The sequence below is a fragment of the Bufo gargarizans genome, chromosome 11, assembly GCF_014858855.1.
Source record: "Bufo gargarizans isolate SCDJY-AF-19 chromosome 11, ASM1485885v1, whole genome shotgun sequence".
NCBI classification, from domain to species: Eukaryota; Metazoa; Chordata; class Amphibia; order Anura; family Bufonidae; genus Bufo; species Bufo gargarizans.
Window position 1 is genome coordinate 97,312,324 of NC_058090.1, and position 23,813 is coordinate 97,336,136.

The following is a 23,813-nucleotide window of genomic DNA, read 5'->3' on the forward strand; positions in this document are numbered from 1 at the left end:
CAGGAGGGAACATCTAACTATACCAAAGGTAATGGGGAGGGGATGGATAAGAGGTGGGGCGCCAACAACTCAAACAGGCAGTGCAGTGACTGGAGGAGTAAAACACCCCTGCGGGCCAAACCACCATACCTTGGCAGAAAGACATGGTGATTTAACCCACGGGCCACCAATCCAGTCTCTGCAGTCAAAAGGGCCCTCGCTATGTGCTGTGGCACTTACTATAAGACTGAGAGGCATCTTTCAGAAGGGATCTACAAAAATACTTTTTCTTTATTTTTATCAAATCTTTATTTTGATATATAAAAAAAAAATAAAAAATAGAAAAGTGTACAACAAGGGAAACCAGCCCACGGGTCATAGCAGCATAAACATATACAGTCATGTGAAAAAATTAGGACACCCTTTGAAAGCATGTGGTTTTTTGTAACATTTTTAATAAAAGGTTATTTCATCTCCGTTTCAACAATACAGAGAGATTAAAGTAATCCGACTAAACAAAGAAAACTGAAGAAAAGTCTTTTCAAGATCTTCTGTAAATGTCATTCTACAAAAATGCCTATTCTAACTGAGGAAAAAGATAGGACACCCTTGCCCCTAATAGCGAGTGTTACCTCCTTTGGCTGAAATAACTGCAGTGAGACGGTTCTTGTAGCCATCTACCAGTCTTCGACATCGGTCTGAGGAAATTTTACCCCACTCCTCAATGCAGAACTTTTTCAGCTGTGAGATGTTTGAGGGGTTTCTTGCACGTACAGCCCTTTTCAAGTCACCCCACAGCATCTCAATGGGATTCAAATCTGGACTTTGACTTGGCCATTCCAGGACTCTCCATTTCTTCTTTTTCAGCCAATCTTTGGTTGATTTACTAGTATGTTTTGGGTCATTGTCATGTTGCATGGTCCAGTTCCGCTTCAGCTTTAATTTTCTAACTGATGGTCTCACATGTTCTTCAAGCACCTTCTGATACACAGTAGAATTCATCGTGGATTCTATGATGGTGAGCTGACCAGGTCCTGCTGCAGCAAAGCAGCCCCAAACCATGACACTTCCACCTCCATGCTTCACAGTTGGTATGAGGTTCTTTTCTTGGAATGCTGTGTTTGGTTTACGCCAAACATGTCCTCTGCTGTTGTGTCCAAATAATTCAATTTTGGACTCATCTGTCCAAAGAACATTATTCCAGAAGTCCTGGTCTTTGTCAACTTTATCTCTGGCAAATTTCAGTCTGGCCTCGATGTTTCTCTTGGAAAGCAAAGGTTTCCTCCTTGCACACCTCCCATGCAAGTTAAACTTGTACAGTCTCTTTCTGATTGTAGAGGCATGTACTTCTACATCAACAGTAGCCAGAGCCTGCTGTAGTTCTCGAGATGACACTTTAGGGTTTTTGGAGACCTCTTTTAGCATCTTGCGGTCTGCTCTTGGGGTGAACTTGCTGGGGCGACCAGTCCTGGGCATGTTGGCAGTTGTTTTGAAAGCCCTCCACTTGTAGACTATCTTCCGGACAGTGGAATGGCTGATTTCAAAATCTTTTGAGATCTTTTTAAATCCCTTCCCAGACTCATAGGCTGCTACAATCTTTTTTCTGAAGTCCTCTGACAGCTCTTTTGCTCTCACCATGGTGCTCACTCTCACTTCAACAGTCAGGAGCACACCAAACTAAATGTCTGAGGTTTAAATAGGGCAAGCCTCATTCAACATGCAGAGTAACGATCTACTAATTATGTGCACCTGGTGTGATATACCTGTGTGAGATCTGAGCCAATTTAAGAGGGAATACATGTGAGGGTGTCCTATCTTTTTCCTCAGTTAGAATAGGCATTTTTGTAGAATGACATTTACAGAAGATCTTGAAAAGACTTTTCTTCAGTTTTCTTTGTTTAGTCGGATTACTTTAATCTCTCTGTATTGTTGAAACGGAGATGAAATAACCTTTTATTAAAAATGTTACAAAAAACCACATGCTTTCAAAGGGTGTCCTAATTTTTTCACATGACTGTATACTAAGGTACATAGTAGGCAAGCAATGTAACTATATTTAGATACTGAATGTCACAATGTAGAAGTGATCATAGAAGCTAAAACTACTAAAATAAGAGTGAGGTGAGCACAATGTTAGATCATGGTGCTATTATGAGAAGGTGTGAGAATGGTGATCTCTACACCTCTAAAAACCAAGGTGACCAAAGGGCCAAGTATTTGTCATGGGAAAGGCTCTCCCAGCTGGACAATTCCTCCAATCTACTAATGTCTTGAGTTTTTTGGATCCACTCCGATAATGTGGGAGCGCGCTCTATCAAGAAGATAGATCATCAGTTTAAACAAAGTGCAGAACCCCTTTAAATGAGTTCTCTTGGATCCTGACGCACCTCGAAAAGCCATGTGAGTGTTCCAGAGTAACAGAAACCTTGCGATCCGAAAGAGTAAGGCCCCTTTCACACGGGCGAGTATTCCGCGCGGATGCGATGCGTGAGTTGAACGCATTGCACCCGCACTGAATCCCGACCCATTCATTTCTATGGGGCTGTTCACATGAGCGGTGATTTTCACGCATCACTTGTGCGTTGCGTGAAAATCGCAGCATGCTCTATTTTGTGCGTTTTTCACGTAACGCAGGCCCCATAGAAATGAATGGGGTTGCGTGAAAATCGCAAGCAAGTGCGATTTTCCCGCACGGTTGCTAGGAGACGATCGGGATGGAGACCCGATCATTATTATTTTCCCTTATAACAGAATGCATGAATACAGAATGCATAGTACAATAGCGCTGGAGGGGTTAAAAAATAAAATAAAAAAATTGAACTCACCTTAGTCCACTTGATCGCGCAGCCGGCATCTCCTTCTGTCTTCATCTTAGCTGTGTGCAGGAACAGGACCTGTGGTGACGTCACTCCAGTCATCACATGATCTTTTACCATGGTGATGGATCATGTGATGACCGGAGTGACGTCACCACAGGTCCTGTTCCTCCACACAGCTAAGATGAAGACAGAAGGAGATGCCGGCTGCGCGATCAAGTGGACTAAGGTGAGTTCAATTATTTTATTAATTTTTGGCTAAAATAAAACAATCTACACCGATCCCAAGCCCGAACTTCTGTGAAGAAGTTCGGGTTTGGGTACCAAACATGCGCGATTTTTCTCACGCGAGTGCAAAACGCATTAAAATCGCGCGTGTTCCCGCAACGCACCCGCACCCACACCTTTTCCCGCAACGCCCGTGTGAAAGAGGCCTTAGGCCTAGCTCTTTCTCCCAATTCTGAATGAAATGTGGTTTTCCAGAAGTGTTAATATCAACTAACTTATTATATAGGAATGAGATCAATCATTTCTTGGGAATAGGGGAATCTACGACAGCGTTCAGATCTATACCATTCTTGATCAGAAGGTTGGGACATATTGTGCAATTCTTCCTTTCTGCACCGTTCGTTATTTCTCTTCCTCATCTGACAACATCAGCCGTTAACCGCAGACTTATTTATTGCCTTTGGCAGCATATCTGATTACATCATTTATTGAAGACCATTTTTTGGAGGGACTTTAACCTCTTAGTGAACAGCCTGTTTTGGGCCTTACTGACCAATAGTTTTTCTTCTTTTCTTCATTGTCACCTTCCAAGAGCTATAACTTTTTTATTTTTTCGTCTATGTAGTTGTTTTTTACGGGACAGGTTATAGTTTTTAATGGTGTCATTTTAATGTACACATGACTTTCGGATTAACTTTTATTAACTCTTTCTGGGAGGGAGATAGGAAAAACAGCAAGACTGCCACTGAGTTTTTACGTTATAAATTTTACAGCATTCTAACATAATATCAGTAAAATTACAGCGTTACCAAATACATATAGTTTTTAAAAAAAATTGTTACTACTTGCGCAAAAAAACACCTTATTTTAAAAACTTTTTGCATCGCCGCATCCCGAGACCCAGTTGTGTGAGGGCTTGGTTTTTTGAGGGACGACTTGTAGTTTTCATTGGTAAAATTTTGGAGTACATTAAGTTTTTTGACAGTGTTCACCGTAGGGGATAATTTTCATGATATTTGAGCAGTGCGGGTCGTTACGGACGCAGCGATACCAAACTTATGGGGGAGATTTTATTTTTGCAATTTTTCAATGGAAAAAAGCATTTATTTTTTCTACTGAAATAGTTTTTTTTATTTAATAAATGTGCTTTTTTTTTTACCAGTTAATAGTCCCACAAGGGGACTATAAGATCCCCTTCACACGGGCGTCGCGGGTGAGGGCCGGATGCGTTCAGGATGCATTGCGGGAAACCCGTGTGAGTAGGTAAGCAATTGCAGTCAGTTTTGTCTGCGATTGCGTTCAGATGTTCAGTTTTTTCCACGCGAGTGCAATGCGTTTCGCACGTGCGTGAAAAAAACCTGAATGTGCTACCCAGACCCGAACCCGGACTTCTTCACTGAAGTTCGGGCTTGGGATCGGTGCTCTGTAGATTTTATTATTTTCCATTATAACATTGTTATAATGGAAAATAATAGCATTCTTTAATACAGAATACTACGTATCATGTGAATTAAGGGTTAAAAAATAATAAAAACATGACTCAAAAGGACCTTTGATGACGTAATCGCGCTCACCACGTGGTGAGGGTGGTGACGTCAGGGTAGGTCCTGCTGAATGAAGATAGAAGGATCACCACGTGGTGAGCGCGATTACGTCATCAAAGGTCCTTTTGCAGGTCCTGAAAGAAGAAGACGATGCCGGCTGCGCGATCAAGTGGATGAGGGGAGTAATTTATTTTTATTTTTTAACCCCTCAAGGCACATTTTACTAAGCATTCTGTATTAAGAATGCTATTATTTTCCCTTTTAACGATGGTATAAGGGAAAATAATACAGTGAATAGACTTTAATGGGGTCCAGGGTTGCTCGTCCCTATCATCTCCTAGCAACCATGCGTGAAAATCGCACCGCAACCGCACTTGCTTGTGACTTTCACACAGTCCCATCCATTTCTATGGGGCCTGCGTTGCGTGAAAATATAGAGCATGCTGCGATTTTCACGCAACGCACAAGTGATGCGTGAAAATTACCGCTCATGTGCACAGCCCTATTGAAGTGAATGGGTCTGGATTCAGTGCGGGGGCAGTGCGTTCACCTCACGCATTGCACCCGCGCGGAATTCTCGCCCTTGTGAAAGGGGCCTAACAGACAATATTTTGATTGCTTTTAAAATACAATGCACTATCCCTATTGTGTATTGCATTTTAATGTCAGTGCTATACTGAGATTGACCAGGCATAGCCTGCTGGAAAACACTCAACACTGGCTTGGGGCCTATACCAGGCCCCAGCCAGCCTTTACACACATCGGCTCCCCATGATCGGATTTGCGGGGTGGAGATGGGAAACAAAGGATGCTTACGTGGGGCTGGGCATCATTGCCCATGGCATGTAAAGGGTTAAAAAGACAGGATCGGCACTCCTGCCGGGGAGACCAGTCTAAGGCCCCTTAGTGACTGCCATAAAAAGGTGTATTGGTGGTCACTAAGGGGTTAAAAGAAAAAAAAACTGAATATAATCTTTAATGTTTTTAGAAGCATCACAGTTCAACATGTGAACAACAGCCGTAAAAAAAATGACGTTCCCTACTTTTGGCCGTTTTGAAGGCTAGATGGACCCCATTGAGGGCCATTTAGACAGGAGTGCACCATCTTATGGCCATTAAAATCAGGTATACTGTGAATAAAAAAAATGACTTTCTGGGGTTAAAATGTAATACTCACCTAACCACTTTAATGTGAATTAACACTTGCTGCGCACTGGAGGTAGCAGGACTTGGACATCACATGATCACGATAGGAACGTCAGGTCCTGCTGCCTCCAGTGCGCAGCAAGTGTTCCTTCACATTAAAGTGGTTAGGTGAGTATTACATTTTAACCCCTGAAAGTCCTCACGTGTAAGTGATGAGGCAACTATTTTTTTTCATGTCTGAACCAGCAGAATAGTGGGCACTAAGGAGGGCATTAGTTATACTAGGAGGCACTAAGGAGGGCATTAGTTATACTAGGAGGCACTAAGGAGGGCATTAGTTATACTAGGAGGCACTAAGGAGGGCATTAGTTATACTAGGAGGCACTAAGGAGGGCATTAGTTATACTAGGAGGCACTAAGGGGGGGGCATTAGTTATACTAGGAGGCACTAAGGAGGGCATTAGTTATACTAGGAGGCACTAAGGAGGGCATTAGTTATACTAGGAGGCACTAAGGAGGGCATTAGTTATACTAGGAGGCACCAAGGAGGGCATTAGTTATACTAGGAGGCACTAAGGAGGGCATTAGTTATACTAGGAGGCACTAAGGGGGGCATTAGTTATACTAGGAGGCACTAAGGAGGGCATTAGTTATACTAGGAGGCACTAAGGAGGGCATTAGTTATACTAGGAGGCACTAAGGAGGGCATTAGTTATACTAGGAGGCACCAAGGAGAGCATTAGTTATACTAGGATGCACCATGGAGGGCATTAGTTATACTAGGAGGCACCAAGGAGGGCATTAGTTATACTAGGAGGCACCAAGGAGGGCATTAGTTATACTAGGAGGCACTAAGGAGGGCATTAGTTATACTAGGAGGCACTAAGGAGAGCATTAGTTATACTAGGAGGCACTAAGGAGGGCATTAGTTATACTAGGAGGCACTAAGGAGGGCATTAGTTATACTAGGAGGCACTAAGGAGGGCATTAGTTATACTAGGAGGCACTAAGGAGGGCATTAGTTATACTAGGAGGCACTAAGGAGGGCATTAGTTATACTAGGAGGCACTAAGGAGGGCATTAGTTATACTAGGAGGCACTAAGGAGGGCATTAGTTATACTAGGAGGCACTAAGGGGGGCATTAGTTATACTAGGAGGGAGGAGGCACTAAGAAGGGCATTAGTTATACTAGTAGGAACTAAGGGGGGCATTAGTTATTCTAGGAGGCACTAAGGAAGTCAACACATACTGGAAGGCACTAATGAGGAAATGCGTATGCTAGGGGCACTAAGGGGCCCTTTTAACTACTGGGGGCACTAAGGATGGCATTTTAGATACTGGGAGCACTAAGGGGGCATTTTAGATACTGGGGGACAATGGGACCATTGGATGTCTAGGAGGCACTAAGGGACCATTGGATGTCTAGGAGGCACAATGGGACCATTGGATGTCTAGGTGGCACAATGGGACCATTGGATGACTAGGAGGCACAATGGGACCATTGGATGTCTAGGTGGCACAATGGGACCATTGGATGACTAGGAGGCACAATGGGACCATTGGATGTCTAGGTGGCACAATGGGACCATTGGAAGTCTAGTGGACACTATGAGGGGCATAATGTACACTTAGGGTTCTGCAGGGGTCGGAATGTTGGAAAAAAAAGCTTATGGAATTCACATTTTATTAATGGCTGTTAAAAACGGATGCAAAATGACCGTAAAAAATAGATAGTTGGACAGAAATTGGATGCATACAGTGATGCAAATTAACAGTGTATCTGGTTTTATTGCCCATTTAGTGGGGTTTGCCTTTTTAGATAACTGAACCTGCCGTCCTCTGATCCGTCATATCATACACTGCAATATCTTTGTATTGCAGTGTATTATGTCTGTAACTGTAAATCTGACAGGCCACCTAATACATGGCAGGGCCGGAGACCATAGTTAAGCAGGAGGCTGATGGCGTAGAAGATGGAGCTTCCTCCCTTTCGCTTACCACTTACTGACTATGACTATGGTATCTAAGGGGTTAAACACACCTCCCATCCTGTAATACAGCTGGCACCCGCAAGGAAAGGCGCTCCCACTGTGGCTAGCTAAAAATATGTAGTTCCCTTGACTTATTACTATGGCGAGGGCAGGAAGGGGGTAAAGGGGAACGTCCTGGGGGAAGATGCCCCACGTTGCAGACTGCCTGGGGCTCTGCATGTAAAAAGTTTATAATATTAAAAAAAATAGTCCCCATGAGTTTACTGTAACTATAGTCGTGGTGCTCTGTCTCCACCTAGTGGTAGTGAAAAGTTGTGACACTAAAATAAAGAATAGAAAAAAATAATCATTTTAATATCCTATTTACACAGATCGTCCTACTACAAAACCCAGAACCGTGGCCACCATGTAAATGGTTCAGAAGGTTTCTCTAGAAATTCATCACAGCCATCTGATGTAATCTCTAAATGCAAAAAAATACAAAAAAAGTTAAAGGGAAAATGTCACATGTTCTAATACTGGCATGAAGCACACAGGAAGGTCGGCGAACATCTGTGCCCGCGCAGGAACACTCATTCTAGTTCAAAATACCTCATAAAAAAACAACAAAAGAAAAGTCCCCGTAAGCCATTAAAGTAGGCGTGAAAAACAAGGGAACATTTGCAGACGGGATTTTTTTTTCTAATATGCAAATATGTGCCACAAACCGTAGTAAACAATCACATGAGCTGAGCCGATCGTGTACGGGGGAGATGCAGCTGTTCAAGGTGTGTGGGTATCTGAGGGCACTTACCTTATCCCATGAGTCCAGAAAGGAAAGTCAGAGATCTCCATATATTCCACCACTTCACATGATGTAACTTAAAGGGTAGTACACGGTGTCTGATCAGCCCGCACCATCTTGTAGAGCAGGGGGAGCTGAGCAGATTGATATGTAGTTTTGCGGGAAAAGAGTCAGTAGAACTTCTCATTTATTCATTTAAATCCCTCTTCTTCAAAGCTTAGGAGTCCAGTGGGCGGTCCTAACTGCACAGATACTTGTCAATCACTGAGTAGGACCGCCCACCGTACAACTAAGCCCAGATAGGGGAGAGATTTAAATGCATAAAATAAAATAAAATTCTGAATCGTACCCCATAAAGCAATACATCAATCTGCTCAGCTCCTCCTGCTCTACAACATGGCGTCCATAGACTGCGCAGTATTTCAAAGGTGGCGGGTTCCCTTTAAACAAACTTTAGCATGACAATTCTTTCTGTTGTGTCCAGATTCTGCAGAAACAACCCCATTCAGATGCATGGTGCGGACTTGAAATCTTGAAATCTGCCATGTTTAAAACGTACGTCTAAAGGGGAACCCTCCCCTGATTACAAACAGTATCCAATGTCCGGCAATCGTACAATAAATGAAAGGATGCAAAAAATCCTCCATCAGATTTGTCAGAACATATATACATTTTCTTTCGATTTAAAGGGGAGCTCCACTTTATCTATCTTTACCATGAAATATACATTTTTTTGCCTTCACCATAAATGACAGTACCTGTAACAGAATAGGAGTCTAGAATTTACCACAAAATGGTAAAAGAGTGAAAAGGAGTGGGGTATTCACAAATCAGTCCTTAAGGGTGAACTCTGGCACGAGAAGACCTGGTTTCCACGTTTGTCCTATGAGTCCATGGCTTCTAGCGATACAAGGAGAAGGTTGGCTCCTTCAGCTCCAGCACAGTCCTCTCATGGGTACTTTCTCTGGAAGGGTAATACAGCACAGAATGATTAGCACGGTCCAGAAACTAGAAGTTTAAAGGGGAGCTCTAACGTTAAACTGCTAGGGGGCTGCTGCTAGGGTCCCCTGGGATCAGTATATAAGAGAAAAATCAATCCAGCCTGCGAGACCCACCAACTACCTTATATGTATGGGGGCCTCCCGACTCATCCTTGACAGATGGTGTTGGGCTGTTGAATGTCAACACAGGAGATCAACCATTGCCCTCTCCGCAATCACAACACATGCATGCTCAGCTCACGGCGCATGTGTACTGGTGTAAGGAGAAATGCAGCTATTGCGGCTCACCTATATCTTCAGGGGAACTCTACAACAAAAGAAATATTGATGGGCTATCCTCAGGAAAGGTCAATATTTGAATGGCGGGCATATGACTGCCAGGATCCCTGCTGCTGAGCGATTTGATGAAGCCACGGCGCTAACCTCCTCACAGCTTACCAAGCACAGCGCCACCCATTGTGTAGTGGTCATGCTTGGTATTGCAGCTTTAATGAGACTGATTTACGCCTAGGCCATTTGACTGCTGAATGTGATGTCACATGGCCTGGGTGGAATAGGCCTAAGCGCTAACAGCTGATCAACGGGGGTGTCGGGAGTCGGACCTTTGAGGATCCAATATTGATGACCTATCCTAAGAATAGACCATCAATATCAAAATCCCTGAAAACCCCTTTATTACGATGGTCCAGTGGACCAATGTTTTTTTTAAGTAAGGGGTATTCTGACATAAATTTATTTTATTTTTTTAAATTGTTACTCCCCTACCAACGCCTATCGAGTCCCTGCTAGTCTCCACTTACTCCCCTACCAACGCCTATCGAGTCCCTGCTAGTCTCCACTTACTCCCCTACCAACGCCTATCGAGTCCCTGCTAATCTCCACTTACTCCCCTACCAACGCCTATCGAGTCCCTGCTAGTCTCCACTTACTCCCCTACCAACGCCTATCAAGTCCCTGCTAGTCTCCACTTACTCCCCTACCAACGCCTATCGAGTCCCTGCTAGTCTCCACTTACTCCCCTACCAACGCCTATCGAGTCCCTGCTAGTCTCCACTTACTCCCCTACCAACGCCTATCGAGTCCCTGCTAGTCTCCACTTACTCCCCTACCAACGCCTATCGAGTCCCTGCTAGTCTCCACTTACTCCCCTACAAACGCCTATCGAGTCCCTGCTAGTCTCCACTTACTCCCCTACCAACGCCTATCGAGTCCCTGCTAGTCTCCACTTACTCCCCTACCAACGCCTATCGAGTCCCTGCTAGTCTCCACTTACTCCCCTACCAATGCCTATCGAGTCCCTGCTAATCTCCACTTACTCCCCTACCAACGCCTATCGAGTCCCTGCTAGTCTCCACTTACTCCCCTACCAACGCCTATCGAGTCCCTGCTAGTCTCCACTTACTCCCCTACCAATGCCTATCGAGTCCCTGCTAATCTCCACTTACTCCCCTACCAACGCCTATCGAGTCACTGCTAGTCTCCACTTACTCCCCTACCAATGCCTATCGAGTCCCTGCTAGTCTCCACTTACTCCCCTACCAACGCCTATCGAGTCACTGCTAGTCTCCACTTACTCCCCTACCAACGCCTATCGAGTCACTGCTAGTCTCCACTTACTCCCCTACCAACGCCTATCGAGTCACTGCTAGTCTCCACTTACTCCCCTACCAACGCCTATCGAGTCCCTGCTAGTCTCCACTTACTCCCCTACCAACGCCTATCGAGTCACTGCTAGTCTCCACTTACTCCCCTACCAACGCCTATCGAGTCCCTGCTAGTCTCCACTTACTCCCCTACCAACGCCTATCGAGTCCCTGCTAGTCTCCACTTACTCCCCTACCAACGCCTATCGAGTCACTGCTAGTCTCCACTTACTCCCCTACCAACGCCTATCGAGTCACTGCTAGTCTCCACTTACTCCCCTACCAACGCCTATCGAGTCACTGCTAGTCTCCACTTACTCCCCTACCAACGCCTATCGAGTCACTGCTAGTCTCCACTTTCTGCTCCCGGCTTAACACACAGGAAACTGCAACAGACGGAGGCTCATCCAATCAGTCACCGCCTACAATTTCCTGTGTGTTGGCCCAGGAGCGGTGAGTGCAGAGCACCAGGTGAGGTGAGTAGTGAGAGTTTTTTTGTTTTTTTTAACAACATTCTGACCCTGAATGTTATCCCACCAGACCTCTCTCTAACAGAAGGATGTGGGCAGTGATGGGCGAGCCCTTTCCATTACCCTAGCGGAGAATATGTTGCACTATACAGAGATCGTACGCGCATTGAAAGAAAAACAAATGGAAACTATTACGATGATCACGTCCAGTGATCTCTGCCCTGCCAGCGCAGGAGGCAATTGTTCAGATCCCGGTACTGTGAAACCAGTCGCCTCCGCGCTGTATGACACAGGTTGTATTGCAGCACAGAACATGTTTTGGAAATGGGAGGATGTGGGTGATGTCTTATTTCCTGAAGAAAAACTTTGAAGCTGCCTCTGATACGGTACGGGAAATAATCCCCCCCACCCCCAGTGAATAACAATCACTGAATTAGTAAGGTAGAGAGCCATGACACCTTCTCGGCTGTACTTACACTTTTAGGAATGTCTACTACCAGGGCTGTGGTTATATTAGGAAATAAGGGGTCGTGGGGAAGGCCCTCTATTACTACATACATGGATAATACTTCATCCCTGTAGGCTTCTTCAGCGATAACTGAGGTAAATGTTGAGATTTATTGTTTAAAAAGTTTCTGTATCCCAAAAAGGTTATGCATGGGCAATAATGGTTACGTTTGGCTCCTCTAGCTAGGTTGCTAGGGTGATGGCCTGGTCCCAAGCCTAGTGATGGGAAGTGTGAGCTCCTGCTGGCTAGGCCAAAAGGAGAAGCTGTATTCAGGAAAACTCTGTTCCTGAGATGTTACCGGAGAACAGCTTTTACTAAAGAACTACTCCTGAGAGAAAAAGAGCAGCCATTTCTGAAGGTTTAGAACCACGCCAAGGACGTGCCTGCAAACGTCAGTAAAGATACCGCTTGTTTATGGCAGGACCGACTTTACTGCTGTAGGTCCTGAACATTGCTAATGCATCCCCCCAAACTTTGAGACAAACTGGCCATCGGGATCTAAGATCTGCACTCATCAGCCCAGATGGATTGCAACCAGGGCTTTTACAGTGCGGGGAGGCACTTAGGGGGCATTACTACTGTGAGGTGGACCTAAGTGGGGAGGCACTAAGGGAGTATCACTATTGTGTGGGGGAATTCTCACTTTGTGGGAAGGCATTAAGGCGGCATCACTTCTGTGAGGTGGCACTAAGTGGGTGTCCATACTGTGTAGGGAGGCACTAAAGGAACATCATTACTGTGTGGGGGAATTCTTACTTTGTGAGGGGCACTAAGGCGGCATCATACTTTCTGCATGGGTGGCACTAAGAGGGTGCCCTTACTGTGTGGGAGGCACTAAGAGGACATTACTTCTATGAGAAGGCACGAAGGGTGCGTTATCGATGTGTAGGGACACTATTACCGTGTGCCACATAAAGAGGGCACTATGCATGTGGGGTACAAAAATACACTAGTAAAGATGACACCATTACTGTGTGTTACACAAAGGAGGAGACTATTACCATCTGCGGTCACAAAGGGGATTATGTGTGCAGTAAGTGGGTATGGATAGGGATTAGGTGGTGTCAGAGGTGTGGCTTAACATTCAAAAATTACCACCAGGATTTACCCCTCTTTATAGTTTTTGAAAGTTGTAAGGTATGCCCCTCCGTGATTGGCTGAGCAGGCAGTACAGGCCATTTCCATTGCGCCGAGCGCTAAACCAGAAAGGGGAGAAGAGCGGGAACCAGAGGAACAGTAGCGTTGGTCTATAATTGATGATGTTGATCAAACCTGCAGATTTCAGAAAGATTGGCCTATCATGTAATGTGGATGGAGTCTCCTGACTCTCCCTAAACAGCAGATATTGTGGGAAAGAAGGGATAGACATGTTGGTTCAACATGCATATACTTTTTTTTAAGAGCGGTCTGGGAATGTTCTCCTTCTCTTTGTGGAGAGTGCCAGAACTGGAGAACAAAGTTTTTTAGACCATGAAATGTACCCTGGGAAAAGGATATGCAGATTAGCTTTCTTCCTAGAGAAAGAAACCTAGTGTCTAGTAGAGGTAAGTATCCTATAGTCAATGGATAACCAAAAGGAAAACCAGAACAGAGTGCTTGCTAGTCAGGAGTCCTTCGATGTAGGCCTTGGGGGGCACTGTGTCTCCTTCTGGAGAGTACTGGAACTGGCTAGTGTCCTTAGTCATGTTGGAAGGCCTGTTAAAGGGTCAGATATTGACTATAGGGTAGTTCCACTTGATGCCACTACAGAGACCACTTGCTTTCTCTAATCTGCATGTTATGGGAGATAAGCCACTGCCATAGATGTCCGGCTTATTCCCTGAGCCAAGTGTGCATGTGTATGGGAGGTCAGAAGGAATAGCTGTTGGCCAAACACTCATAATCTAAGCTGTCTAAGGTGTACAGTTGTCCCACACGGTGTTGGACAGTCCCCCCCCCCCCCCATTATATCATAATATGGCAGCATTTTACTTACACACCCAGATCTCGTCAGTTGAGTTCTGTACTTGGATGTTATTTCGGCAAGGACCAGCCAGCTCGTACACCGATGAAAAAGGAAGGCTTTTCGATGCATCTGAGCTTATACTTTGATTCTTAAGGATACAACGGAAGACAGAGCATAGAGATGAAGACAACAGGACAGCTGCACCAGAGGCCAATACATATTCATTAGTATAGGCCACCTACCTTGGGTTTCTGGACAATGGCATACACTGTCTGGATGCCTTCAGGCCTCTGCTCGGATGCTGGTTCAGGCACTGGGGGTCTACTTTCCGGGATACTTGGAGGATTTACACATCGCTTTGAGTATATATCTAGAAAGGGTTTAGAAAAAAGCTATTTTTTTTAACTCTGGTTAAGTAAACACCCCAAAGATGGTTCCTACATTAAGATGCTAGGTTTTGCCACTTTTCGAGACCCGTAGGTCTGTTCCACACTGCTTCTGTTTGCCAAGAATGTGGTTCTTTGGAGTCCTGCAGGTGTTTTTTTTTTGCCGTGGAGTAACCAAGGGCATGGGGTCAGCCGGGACTGGACCAAAACTCCTTTCGCAACTATACTATGAACACACTTAGTCCTACAATTACAGACGTATCTTCTATCCACAGATGCCTATTTGCCCCTCCCTCTGTCAGTCTTCAGAGCCAATCAGCAGAGCTAGGAGTGATCATGTGACAGATTTCAGCAGCCCTGACTCCTAGGAACCAGGAAGGCTCCTGCATGGATTCAGGGAGGTGTGAGGCTCTCTTCTGGCTCCATGACTGGCACACTGGAGGTCATGAAATGGGTAGAGTTGTACTCGCTAGGTTAGACTTGTGGGCAGGGGTGGACTGGGAATTAAAAGTGTCCCTGGGAAAAAAAAAAAAAACTTAAAAGTGGCCCCATGTTGTAGGTAGGTCCAAACCGACAGAAGGTCGGTCAACATAATTAGGCAGGGCCAGCAATACCATAGTACAAAATTATATACTGCCCTAGCTGAACCAAATACTACAGTACAGCACATAATACGGCCAGCTGCTGAGGACATAGATGCGGTTGAATTCAGGAGGGCACCTGCGGCTGCTGGGTAGGTGCGTAGGAGAGAATCAGATCATTAAACACCCGGCTGGCGGCCCTCCTAGGCATCGGCCCACCAGGAAATTTCCCTGTAGAGTCTATGGCCAATCCGCCCCTGTTAGTGAGCAATCCCGATTCCTGCTAGGAATCCAAGTAGTCTGCTGTGGGGAAACCTGGCAGTAAGTGTTTGATTTCTCTGCAGCGCCACTACAGGGGAAATGAAGCATTACATAATGACCATAAAAGTCAATGGGTTGTCAGTATCATGCAGGGCAGGAAAGGTCCTCCAGAGCGAAAAACGCTCTTTGCGACTGCTCTCCACTCCCTCTAATAAGGGGATAATATATATAATTATTATTTTTTAAAGGGACATCCCTTTAACCGATTAGAAAACACATCTCACAAGAAGATAATGTTGTGAACAGTTGTCTCACTTACCTCTTTTTCTTTTTTTTTTTATTATAACAATTACTATCACAATGATGGCAACCATGGTAACAAGGATAGGTAGAGAAGACCCCAAAATGTAGAACATGATGTCAGGAAAACCGTTATCTAGGGATACAATGAATGGCATTAATACTGGCACCGTACGCAGATGACAGCATAATAATCCGGGACTGGAGGCAACCTATCTAAAAGTCCACTCATCCCTGAATTGGTTACCTGGTCATTCAGGAACACTATTTTGTTTGTATACTAGCCTGAAGAAGGCTGAAAGGACCCTCTTATGGAGTCCTATGGAAATGCTTAGAGCCCAACATTGCTATTCGTTCTGGTGATGTCCCATCGTCGCTTTGATCATCCTACCTATACATTAGTGTCACTCACTTCCTGGAGACATTAGCGGGCCTGCTTAGTCAGACCAGGGTACTGTATCTTTAAAGGCGCTGTCCGCTTTTTTCAAGTGAATAGGATGGAGCATCTCCTCATACAGCTGATCGGCGGGGGTGCCGGCAGTCAGGCCCCCACCAATCTGATATTGATGACCTATCCTGAAGATATGTTATCAATATGGCAAAAGCAGACAACAGCTTTAAGGGGAGATTTAAAAGGAGGTCAAAGGGGTTGGTCCAACTCGCACTTTGATGCCCTTCGCTAGGACGTCTGATAGCAGCAGGACCACCTAGACCACACCGAGTCAATAGAGGGTGGCCACACTTGGGCGGTGCAACCTCATTCACTTTGAGGGCCCTGTTCTAGAGTTAGGTGCAGGTCCCTGGAGTATCCTAGCGAGATGCCACCAAAGTGCGAGATGGGCCAACCCCTTTAAAAGGAACCTGCCAAAACCCTGAGGGCAGCATAGTGTGGCGACAGACCTATAGATATGCTTTTGATTGGTGGGATGAATCAGTGTAAGGACTCCATGATGACAATACATTTGAGAGAATTGGGGGGAAATGCACCCAAAGCAGCTAGAATGCCCACATCTGGATAGGGCTTGTATAAGCACCAGCCATTTTAAGCACAGTCCCTACAAATTTGGGACTGCTGTCAATAATGTAACTGTATGATACGATCATTCGATCCCCATACAGTTTGCATATTGTCGGCAATGTGTTCGGGTACCCTAATGGTAGGTATACATGGTTCGGGCGAATAGTTGTTGTTTTTTCCATAAAAACATGATTTGACCATTAACCATTATGCTAACGAACTCTTAACATTCAGCATTCAAACCACTTTAACCCTTTAAAGCTCTCTGCTTGGGTTTTATTGCTCTTTTGATTTCCCTCAGTGGATTATTCTGGTTCAGTTCCCAGAGGCCAGCAAGACACGTGCAATGAAAACCTCCAGCACAGGAAGACAAAGCGAAGAAAGTGCCTCATAGGAAGTGCTTCTTTAATGGGCAGCTTCCCAGAAATGGCAAGTAGAATATATCCATTCATTCCAGGAATCCCACTAGTCTGTGTTCCCTTCCTCACATCATGACCCGGCCTCGGTCACAACAAGATCATCTCCTGAAATCCTCCTATACGTGACCTCTACATCACAACCGAAGGAGCTTCCTCCAGCCTCTAGATAAGCATGGCGTTGTTCTTACCGTTATTCGGGTTACACGCAGAGGACAGGGTATGCTCGCTCCATCCCTCGCTCACGGGATTTGTGGCGGTGCACCGGAATATGCTGTTAGCGTTGTCAGTCGCGATGCTGATCTCTAACGTGCTGCCATTATGGCTCAGCGTCTTATTATCTTTCATCCAGATGAAAGTCACGTCATCTCCGGTCTTCATCAGGCACTCCATGGTGACATTACAGGTGTCGTTCCGAGAATCCTCTGTTACACTGACGGTCAAATTCGAGATCTGTTCTGTTCCGATGAAGATATAATAAAAATGGAATAAAACATAATAAACAAGCTACAAAAAAAGTCAAACGCTAAGTTAATGCGCCCTATATTACAAATTGGAGGAGCTCACCATAGACTTTGAGCTCAATTTCACACACGAGCGAGAAGAAATCTTTTCTTTGTACCGAGAGCTCGTATTTTTTTTCATCATCTTTCTGTAACTTGGGGATGATGACGGATGAGCTGTCTCGCTTGAACTGGTATCGACTGTCAGAAATGTTGGCTTTTGGATACATAATTTGGTTTTCAATCAGATCATAGACCAGGAATGGAATTTTTGTGGTCTTATTTGTGGTTGTTAGGGAGAGAGTTTGATATTCTGGCATCATACGCAATTGATATAGAACTAAAGGTTTTCCAAGGGATCCATTCAACTGGATGACTTGATCACATAAGTGAGATTCCCCTTCAGAAAAAGAAAAAAAATGCACAGTGAGAGTCTGATCATTTTGTTTCGGAGTTCTTCTGAAGTTGGGGGACAACTAAAATGGTCGCCGGTACAGCTCCAACAAGGGTTGTCACTGAGCTCTCTGAGGAACATACCTACCTACGTATGCAGCAACATGGAAATGGAGACTGCAAAAACTGGTTGGCAACCATCTAGCTGTTACCTCACCGGTCCTGAGAATGGATAGGCTGCAGAACTGATTTAGGGCAGCGCGCCCCAATCAAGTGACAGTCACAGAGGGAATAGAGAACTATTAAAAGTTAATCGTTCACTTTTGCTTTTAATCAGATCCCATCTTGGACACTGGGGTCATATTGTTAGGATATGCCCCCAATGTCTGATAGGCGCAAGTGCCACCTCTGAGACCCGCACCTATCCTTAGAACAGAGCCCGGAAAGTGACAGAGGCCACACCGTGCATGAGCTACTTCCCTCCATTTATTCCTACGGGAGTGCCAATGGACACACCTGCGTCCTATGCTTCCCATTCATTTCAATAGGACTTCCAAAAATAGCCGAATGCGCCGCTCGGCTATTTTTGGCACTCCCATATGAAGGAATATAGGCTGGCTGCGCATGTGCGGTGCGCCCTCCATCAGTTTGTGGGCTCCGTTCTAAGAATAGGTGCGAGTCCTAGCCCGCAATGTCCAAAATTAGATAACCCCTAGTTAAATCAGACCACAAAATTAAAATCAGACTAGAAAAGAGGTACTCAACTGGTGGATCGCCAGTCAGCTCTCCGGACCCCTGTCCCAATTTCATCATACCTCCAGAGGGCACTAAGGGGCATTATTGCTGTCTAGAGGGGCACAGAGATGCATCATTACTGTCTAGAGGTGCACTAAGGGGCATCACTATCGTGAGGTGGCACTAAGGTGACAATCTTATTGTGTTGGGGCACTAAGGGGGCATCTTTACAATGTGGGGAAGCACTAAGGGGGCACCATGGCCATACCTGCTGCAGTGTGCTCTTTGCGCCACTGATGTTTTCCTTCTTTACATTTTTTGGGGGGCTCAGACCTTCACCCGAAAGCAAGTATGCAGACTTATACAAAAAGTACTTGAGTACCCGCGGAGTATCCAAAAATGTCCTCAAATACAACATCCCCAATGTCTATTTACACAGGAGCCATGATATGCTGATACACATATAGCACATATAACACATATAAACTTCACTAAACACAATAGTAAATTATAAAAATGCACTCACCAATATGGCAAACAGCTATGACATATAGCAGGCGGAATAAAGCAGACATGCTTCAGAAGTTGCTTTGAGCACATCTATAGAGGTAAAGCTTTAGGCTGGGCTTACTTGAACTTCTTGAAACGGAAACCTTTTTTTTTTTTCAAATGCAAACCAAAGCATTCACAGCTGATGAACACGAACCCTCACATGCCCATCATCTGCTGGGACGGCATGGGTGCTCCTCTGCTCTACATGGGGCAGTGAGCCCCTAAGGAGACAGTCCAGAGGATGGGATTGATCCTGGCCCTGATTAGATGGTGTGCTACCTCAGGCCGTTGCTCTCTAGGGATCAGTGCAGTGAAAAGATGGTATCAGAAATCAGGCCAGAAGTAGAAGAATAAAAGTTTCTCTTTACCAAGTGCAAAATAGGAGTTGCAGTACGTCCAGAAGTAGTTTGTACATAGTGAAGTTTCTCTTCTCAGATGATAAGGCATGGTGGCTAGCAGAGGAGCAGATAATGGCCCCTCTGGTATACTGTCTTGCTGATGTCTCTCTCCTGAGCTTTTGGATAACAGCTGAAAGCTGGCACTTATGGCTGTAGTTGTCCAATGTTTCAGGTGGTCTGACCTGGATGAGGTCTAAGGTGATGGGTGTATGAGCCATAGTCCCTCACGTGCAGCAAAGTCTGAATAGCTTTGGTAGCTGGTCACTCTGCTCAGTGTAATGCTCAGTGTAAGTCTATGAAGTCTCTCTGGAGCAGTGGTCTCACAAGGAGTTAGAGCAGACCCTTAGAGCAGAATCAATAGGACATACTTCCTCACTCCTTAGTTAAGACTCCCCCTCTCCTGTCAGGAAGTACAGTCGTGGCCAAAAGTTTTGAGAATGACCCAAATATTAGTTTTCACAAAGTTTGCTGCTAAACTGCTTTTAGATCTTTGTTTCAGTTGTTTCTGTGATGTAGTGAAATATAATTACTCGCACTTCATACGTTTCAAAGGCTTTTATCGACAATTACATGACATTTATGCAGAGTCAGTATTTGCAGTGTTGGCCCTTCTTTTTCAGGACCTCTGCAATGCGACTGGGCATGCTCTCAATCAACTTCTGGGCCAATTCCTGACTGATAGCAGCCCATTCTTTCATAATCACTTCTTGGAGTTTGTCAGAATTAGTGGGTTTTTGTTTCTCCACCCGCCTCTTGAGGATTGACCACAAGTTCTCAATGGGATTAAGATCTGGGGAGTTTCCAGGCCATGGACCCAAAATGTCAACGTTTTGGTCCCCGAGCCACTTAGTTATCACTTTTGCCTTATGGCACGGTGCTCCATCGTGCTGGAAAATGCATTGTTCTTCACCAAACTGCTGTTGGATTGTTGGAAGAAGTTGCTGTTGGAGGGAGTTTTGGTGCCAGTCTTTATTCATGGCTGTGTTTGGGCAGAATTGTGAGAGAGCCCACTCCCTTGGATGAGAAGCAACCCCACACATGAATGGTCTCAGGATGCTTTACTGTTGGCATGACACAGGACTGATGGTAGCGCTCACCTTTTCTTCTCCGGACAAGCCTTTTTCCTGATGCCCCAAACAATCGGAAAGAGGCTTCATCGGAGAATATGACTTTGCCCCAGTCCTCAGCAGTCCATTCACCATATTTTCTGCAGAAGATCAATCTGTCCCTGATGTTTTTTTGAAAAAAGTGGCTTCTTTGCTGCCCTTCTTCACACCAGGCCATCTTCCAAAAGTCTTCGCCTCACTGTGCGTGCAGATGCGCTCACACCTGCCTGCTGCCATTCCTGAGCAAGCTCTGCGCTGGTGGCACTCCGATCCCGCAGCTGAATCCTCTTTAGGAGACGATCCTGGCGCTTGCTGGACTTTCTTGGACGCCCTGAAGCCTTCTTAACAAGAATTGAACCTCTTTCCTTGAAGTTCTTGATGATCCTATAAATTGTTGATTAAGGTGCAATCTTAGTAGCCACAATATCCTTGCCTGTGAAGCCATTTTTATGCAACGCAATGATGGCTGCACACGTTTCTTTGCAGGTCACCATGGTTAACAATGGAAGAACAATGATTTCAAGCATCACCCTCCTTTTAACAGGTCAAGTCTGCCATTTCAACCCAATCAGCCTGACATAATGATCTCCAGCCTTGTGCTCGTCAACATTCTCACCTGAGTTAACAAGACGATTACTGAAATGATCTCAGCAGGTCCTTTAGTGACAGCAATGAAATGCAGTGGAAAGGTTTTTGGGGGATTAAGTTCATTTTCATGGCAAAGAAGGACTATGCAATCATCTGATCTCCTCTTCATAACATTCTGGAGTATATGCAAATTGCTATTATAAAAACTTAAGCAGCAACTTTTCCAATTTCCAGTATTTATGTAATTCTCAAAACTTTTGGCCACGATTGTAGAATCAGCCCGCTCCTACCATGAGGAGAGGAATGGGGTAGTTAGCCTCATTCCTGATGCCAACCATACCTCATCTGCTGGTGTATAGTACAAACATGAAATACCATTACAAACCAAACATTTGCAGATACCCCCTGTACTAGGGTACTGCACACTCCCCTACTGGGATTGGGGTTTGGATCCATTTGTGGTAGCACGGCTACACATACCCAAAGATAAGATCTCAGCTAGGTCCCTCTCCTGGCTATGTTTAAGGGAATAAGCATTCACATCAATATGGGCTGAGCTCTTACTACCACTCTCCTGAGATAGAAGCGGGTCCCAATGGAGCGATTCCTACGTAGACTATGGATGGCTCATGACAGTCGAACACATAACTGTAACTGAAGAAGGAAGGGGGTGAGATTTATGGAACTATGATTAGGGGAAAAGTACAACTTTACACTTTCAGTGCAGGGTCTATGGGGGGTCCCAAATGAGGACTCCCTTCCAAAAATGTTGCACCACCACGTTCAATGGATAAAGCTTCACTTCTTCCATTTTGTTTAAAGACCGCTTACAGAATTTTTTTTCTAATTAGTTTTTATATTCTGATTGTAGATTTTATTTTTATTTTGTCTATTTTCTGCACATGATCATAGTGAAGGACCTCTTGCCTGAGCAGCAGGCACATGAGAGTTTTCTAGGCATGCTGTGTGACCTGTGCAGAGAGGGCGAGTAGATAATATTGCCTATTTTGAAATGGTGGATCCTGTGTTATCCGTCATTGTAATCCTGCCTGTGAAGATAATGAGATGACTGCTGAGAAGTCATCTCTACAGAACGGGCAGTATCAGCAAAACATTAGGCCAGCAGCCGGTGTGAAAACGACAGGATTTTTGTAATATAGACATTAAAAATAACATCACCTAATTGCTTAAAATATATTTAACATAAAAAACGTGATTTAAACAATAGGCGATTTTCTGATGACAATTCCTGCATGCTCCATAAAAGCTGCTGAGAGTTGAATTTGGCCATCAGCCATGGAGGAAGCTTTGATGCTTTCCTGCTTTTTATTATAAGACGTAAGACTTCTTCATTCTAAGACACTGGTGTCTTCTAACAGTACAGAGAGGATTGTGCAGGAGAACTGAAGGCATGGTGCTGCTCCTTCTCTTGCTGATACCTCTGCGGGGTAAGTGTCTATTATATTAAGATTTCAGAGCAGCTATGGCATGGCATCAGATATACAGTACAGTAAGATCCTTATGGTTTGGATATCATAGCAGCAGGCAGTTTGTGTGGCTGCTCCATTTGGCTCACAAAGGTTGTATCATGTTCATCCATTGTGGTAACATCGGGATGGCTTTAAAGCCTGACAGCAAGCAGAGATCTAAAAGATACGGTAACATATAGCAGAACTTCATTTAGCAATAATAAAGGCGTTTTGACAGAAGACTGCACATTCCCTTGAATATTTTAATACTAGACTATTGTCTTGTAGGGTGGTATGTTTTAAAGGGGTTCATTGCTTCACATTTCAAATTTGAGTAAAAGGACCCCATCTAGAGGGGTGCTCCAAAAAACAGCACCCATTAATGTCTCATAGATCCTGCGTGGGCGTGCACAGAGAAGAGACCGTCCATATTAGGAGATAGGAGGAGACTTGCAATGTTTGACACCACCCATGAGGAAGAGGGAAGCCAAGTTCAGCTGTGGTCACTTTCTTTAGGGCCCCATAAAAAGCTGATTAAAGGTACAAACAAGCCCACAATAAGATGAAGGAGGTCTGAGGGTGTAGCTTAGAGTGAAATGGGCATGCCTATGCAAAAAAAAGGAGGTTCAACTACATGTACTTAAAATTTTGGAGCAAAGTAAAGCAACCAATAGTTGATAAAAACCAAGACATTACTCTACCATCCAGCCTGATTGACTTGGTTGATCTTCTGCCTACGTTTAGTTTATCTACCTTTTTAGACAGGATGAGTAAATCTGCCCCCATGTTTCTATAGGAAGTGATGATCGGATGTCTGACTGCTTGGCGATGCAGATTTCTATCTCATCAGTTCATGCATGACGCCTTCTTTAAACCTACTGGGACATCATGTGATTTCCTCCAGATTTTACCCACAGCTTTTTTTCTATTTACTCCAGATTTACTATATAAAAAAAACGTCCCGTACTTTCCATTGTATCCAATCAGAGTTGAGTGCTTGGCAATGGAAGCTGAAAGACCAATAGGTTCCTATAGACCAGGCATGCTCAAC

General features: G+C 44.7%; 1 protein-coding gene across 2 annotated transcripts; it reads right to left on the minus strand.

The window, feature by feature from the left end:
• Positions 1–5,909: 5,909 nt before the first annotated feature.
• On the minus strand, positions 5,910–19,295 carry LOC122921898 (signaling lymphocytic activation molecule-like). Of its 2 annotated transcripts, none has more exons than XM_044272201.1 (7): positions 19,176–19,295; positions 17,586–17,921; positions 17,210–17,476; positions 15,604–15,720; positions 14,299–14,426; positions 14,091–14,204; positions 5,910–9,453 (listed from the first exon to the last, which is right to left on the minus strand). In XM_044272201.1, the coding sequence occupies exons 1-7, from the start codon at positions 19,222–19,224 to the stop codon at positions 9,439–9,441; spliced, it is 1,026 nt and encodes a 341-aa protein (XP_044128136.1). In that variant the 5' UTR covers positions 19,225–19,295; the 3' UTR covers positions 5,910–9,438. The 2 variants fall into 2 exon arrangements, with proteins under 2 accessions (XP_044128136.1, XP_044128137.1); XM_044272202.1 differs by having other exon boundaries at positions 14,087–14,204.
• Between the last annotated feature and the right edge of the window lie 4,518 nt (positions 19,296–23,813).

Bases quoted from the DNA above. Each gene is read 5' to 3' on its own strand.
- LOC122921898 (XM_044272201.1), bottom strand. From the start codon at position 19,224: ATGTCTGCTTTATTCCGCCTGCTATATGTCATAGCTGTTTGCCATATT. The intron at 17,477-17,585 runs GTGAGCTCCTCC...TCATCGGAACAG, and splicing joins AATTGAGCTCAAAGTCTATG to AACAGATCTCGAATTTGACC. The intron at 14,427-15,603 runs GTAAGTGAGACA...AACCCTTTCTAG, and splicing joins AAAAAAAAAAAGAAAAAGAG to ATATATACTCAAAGCGATGT.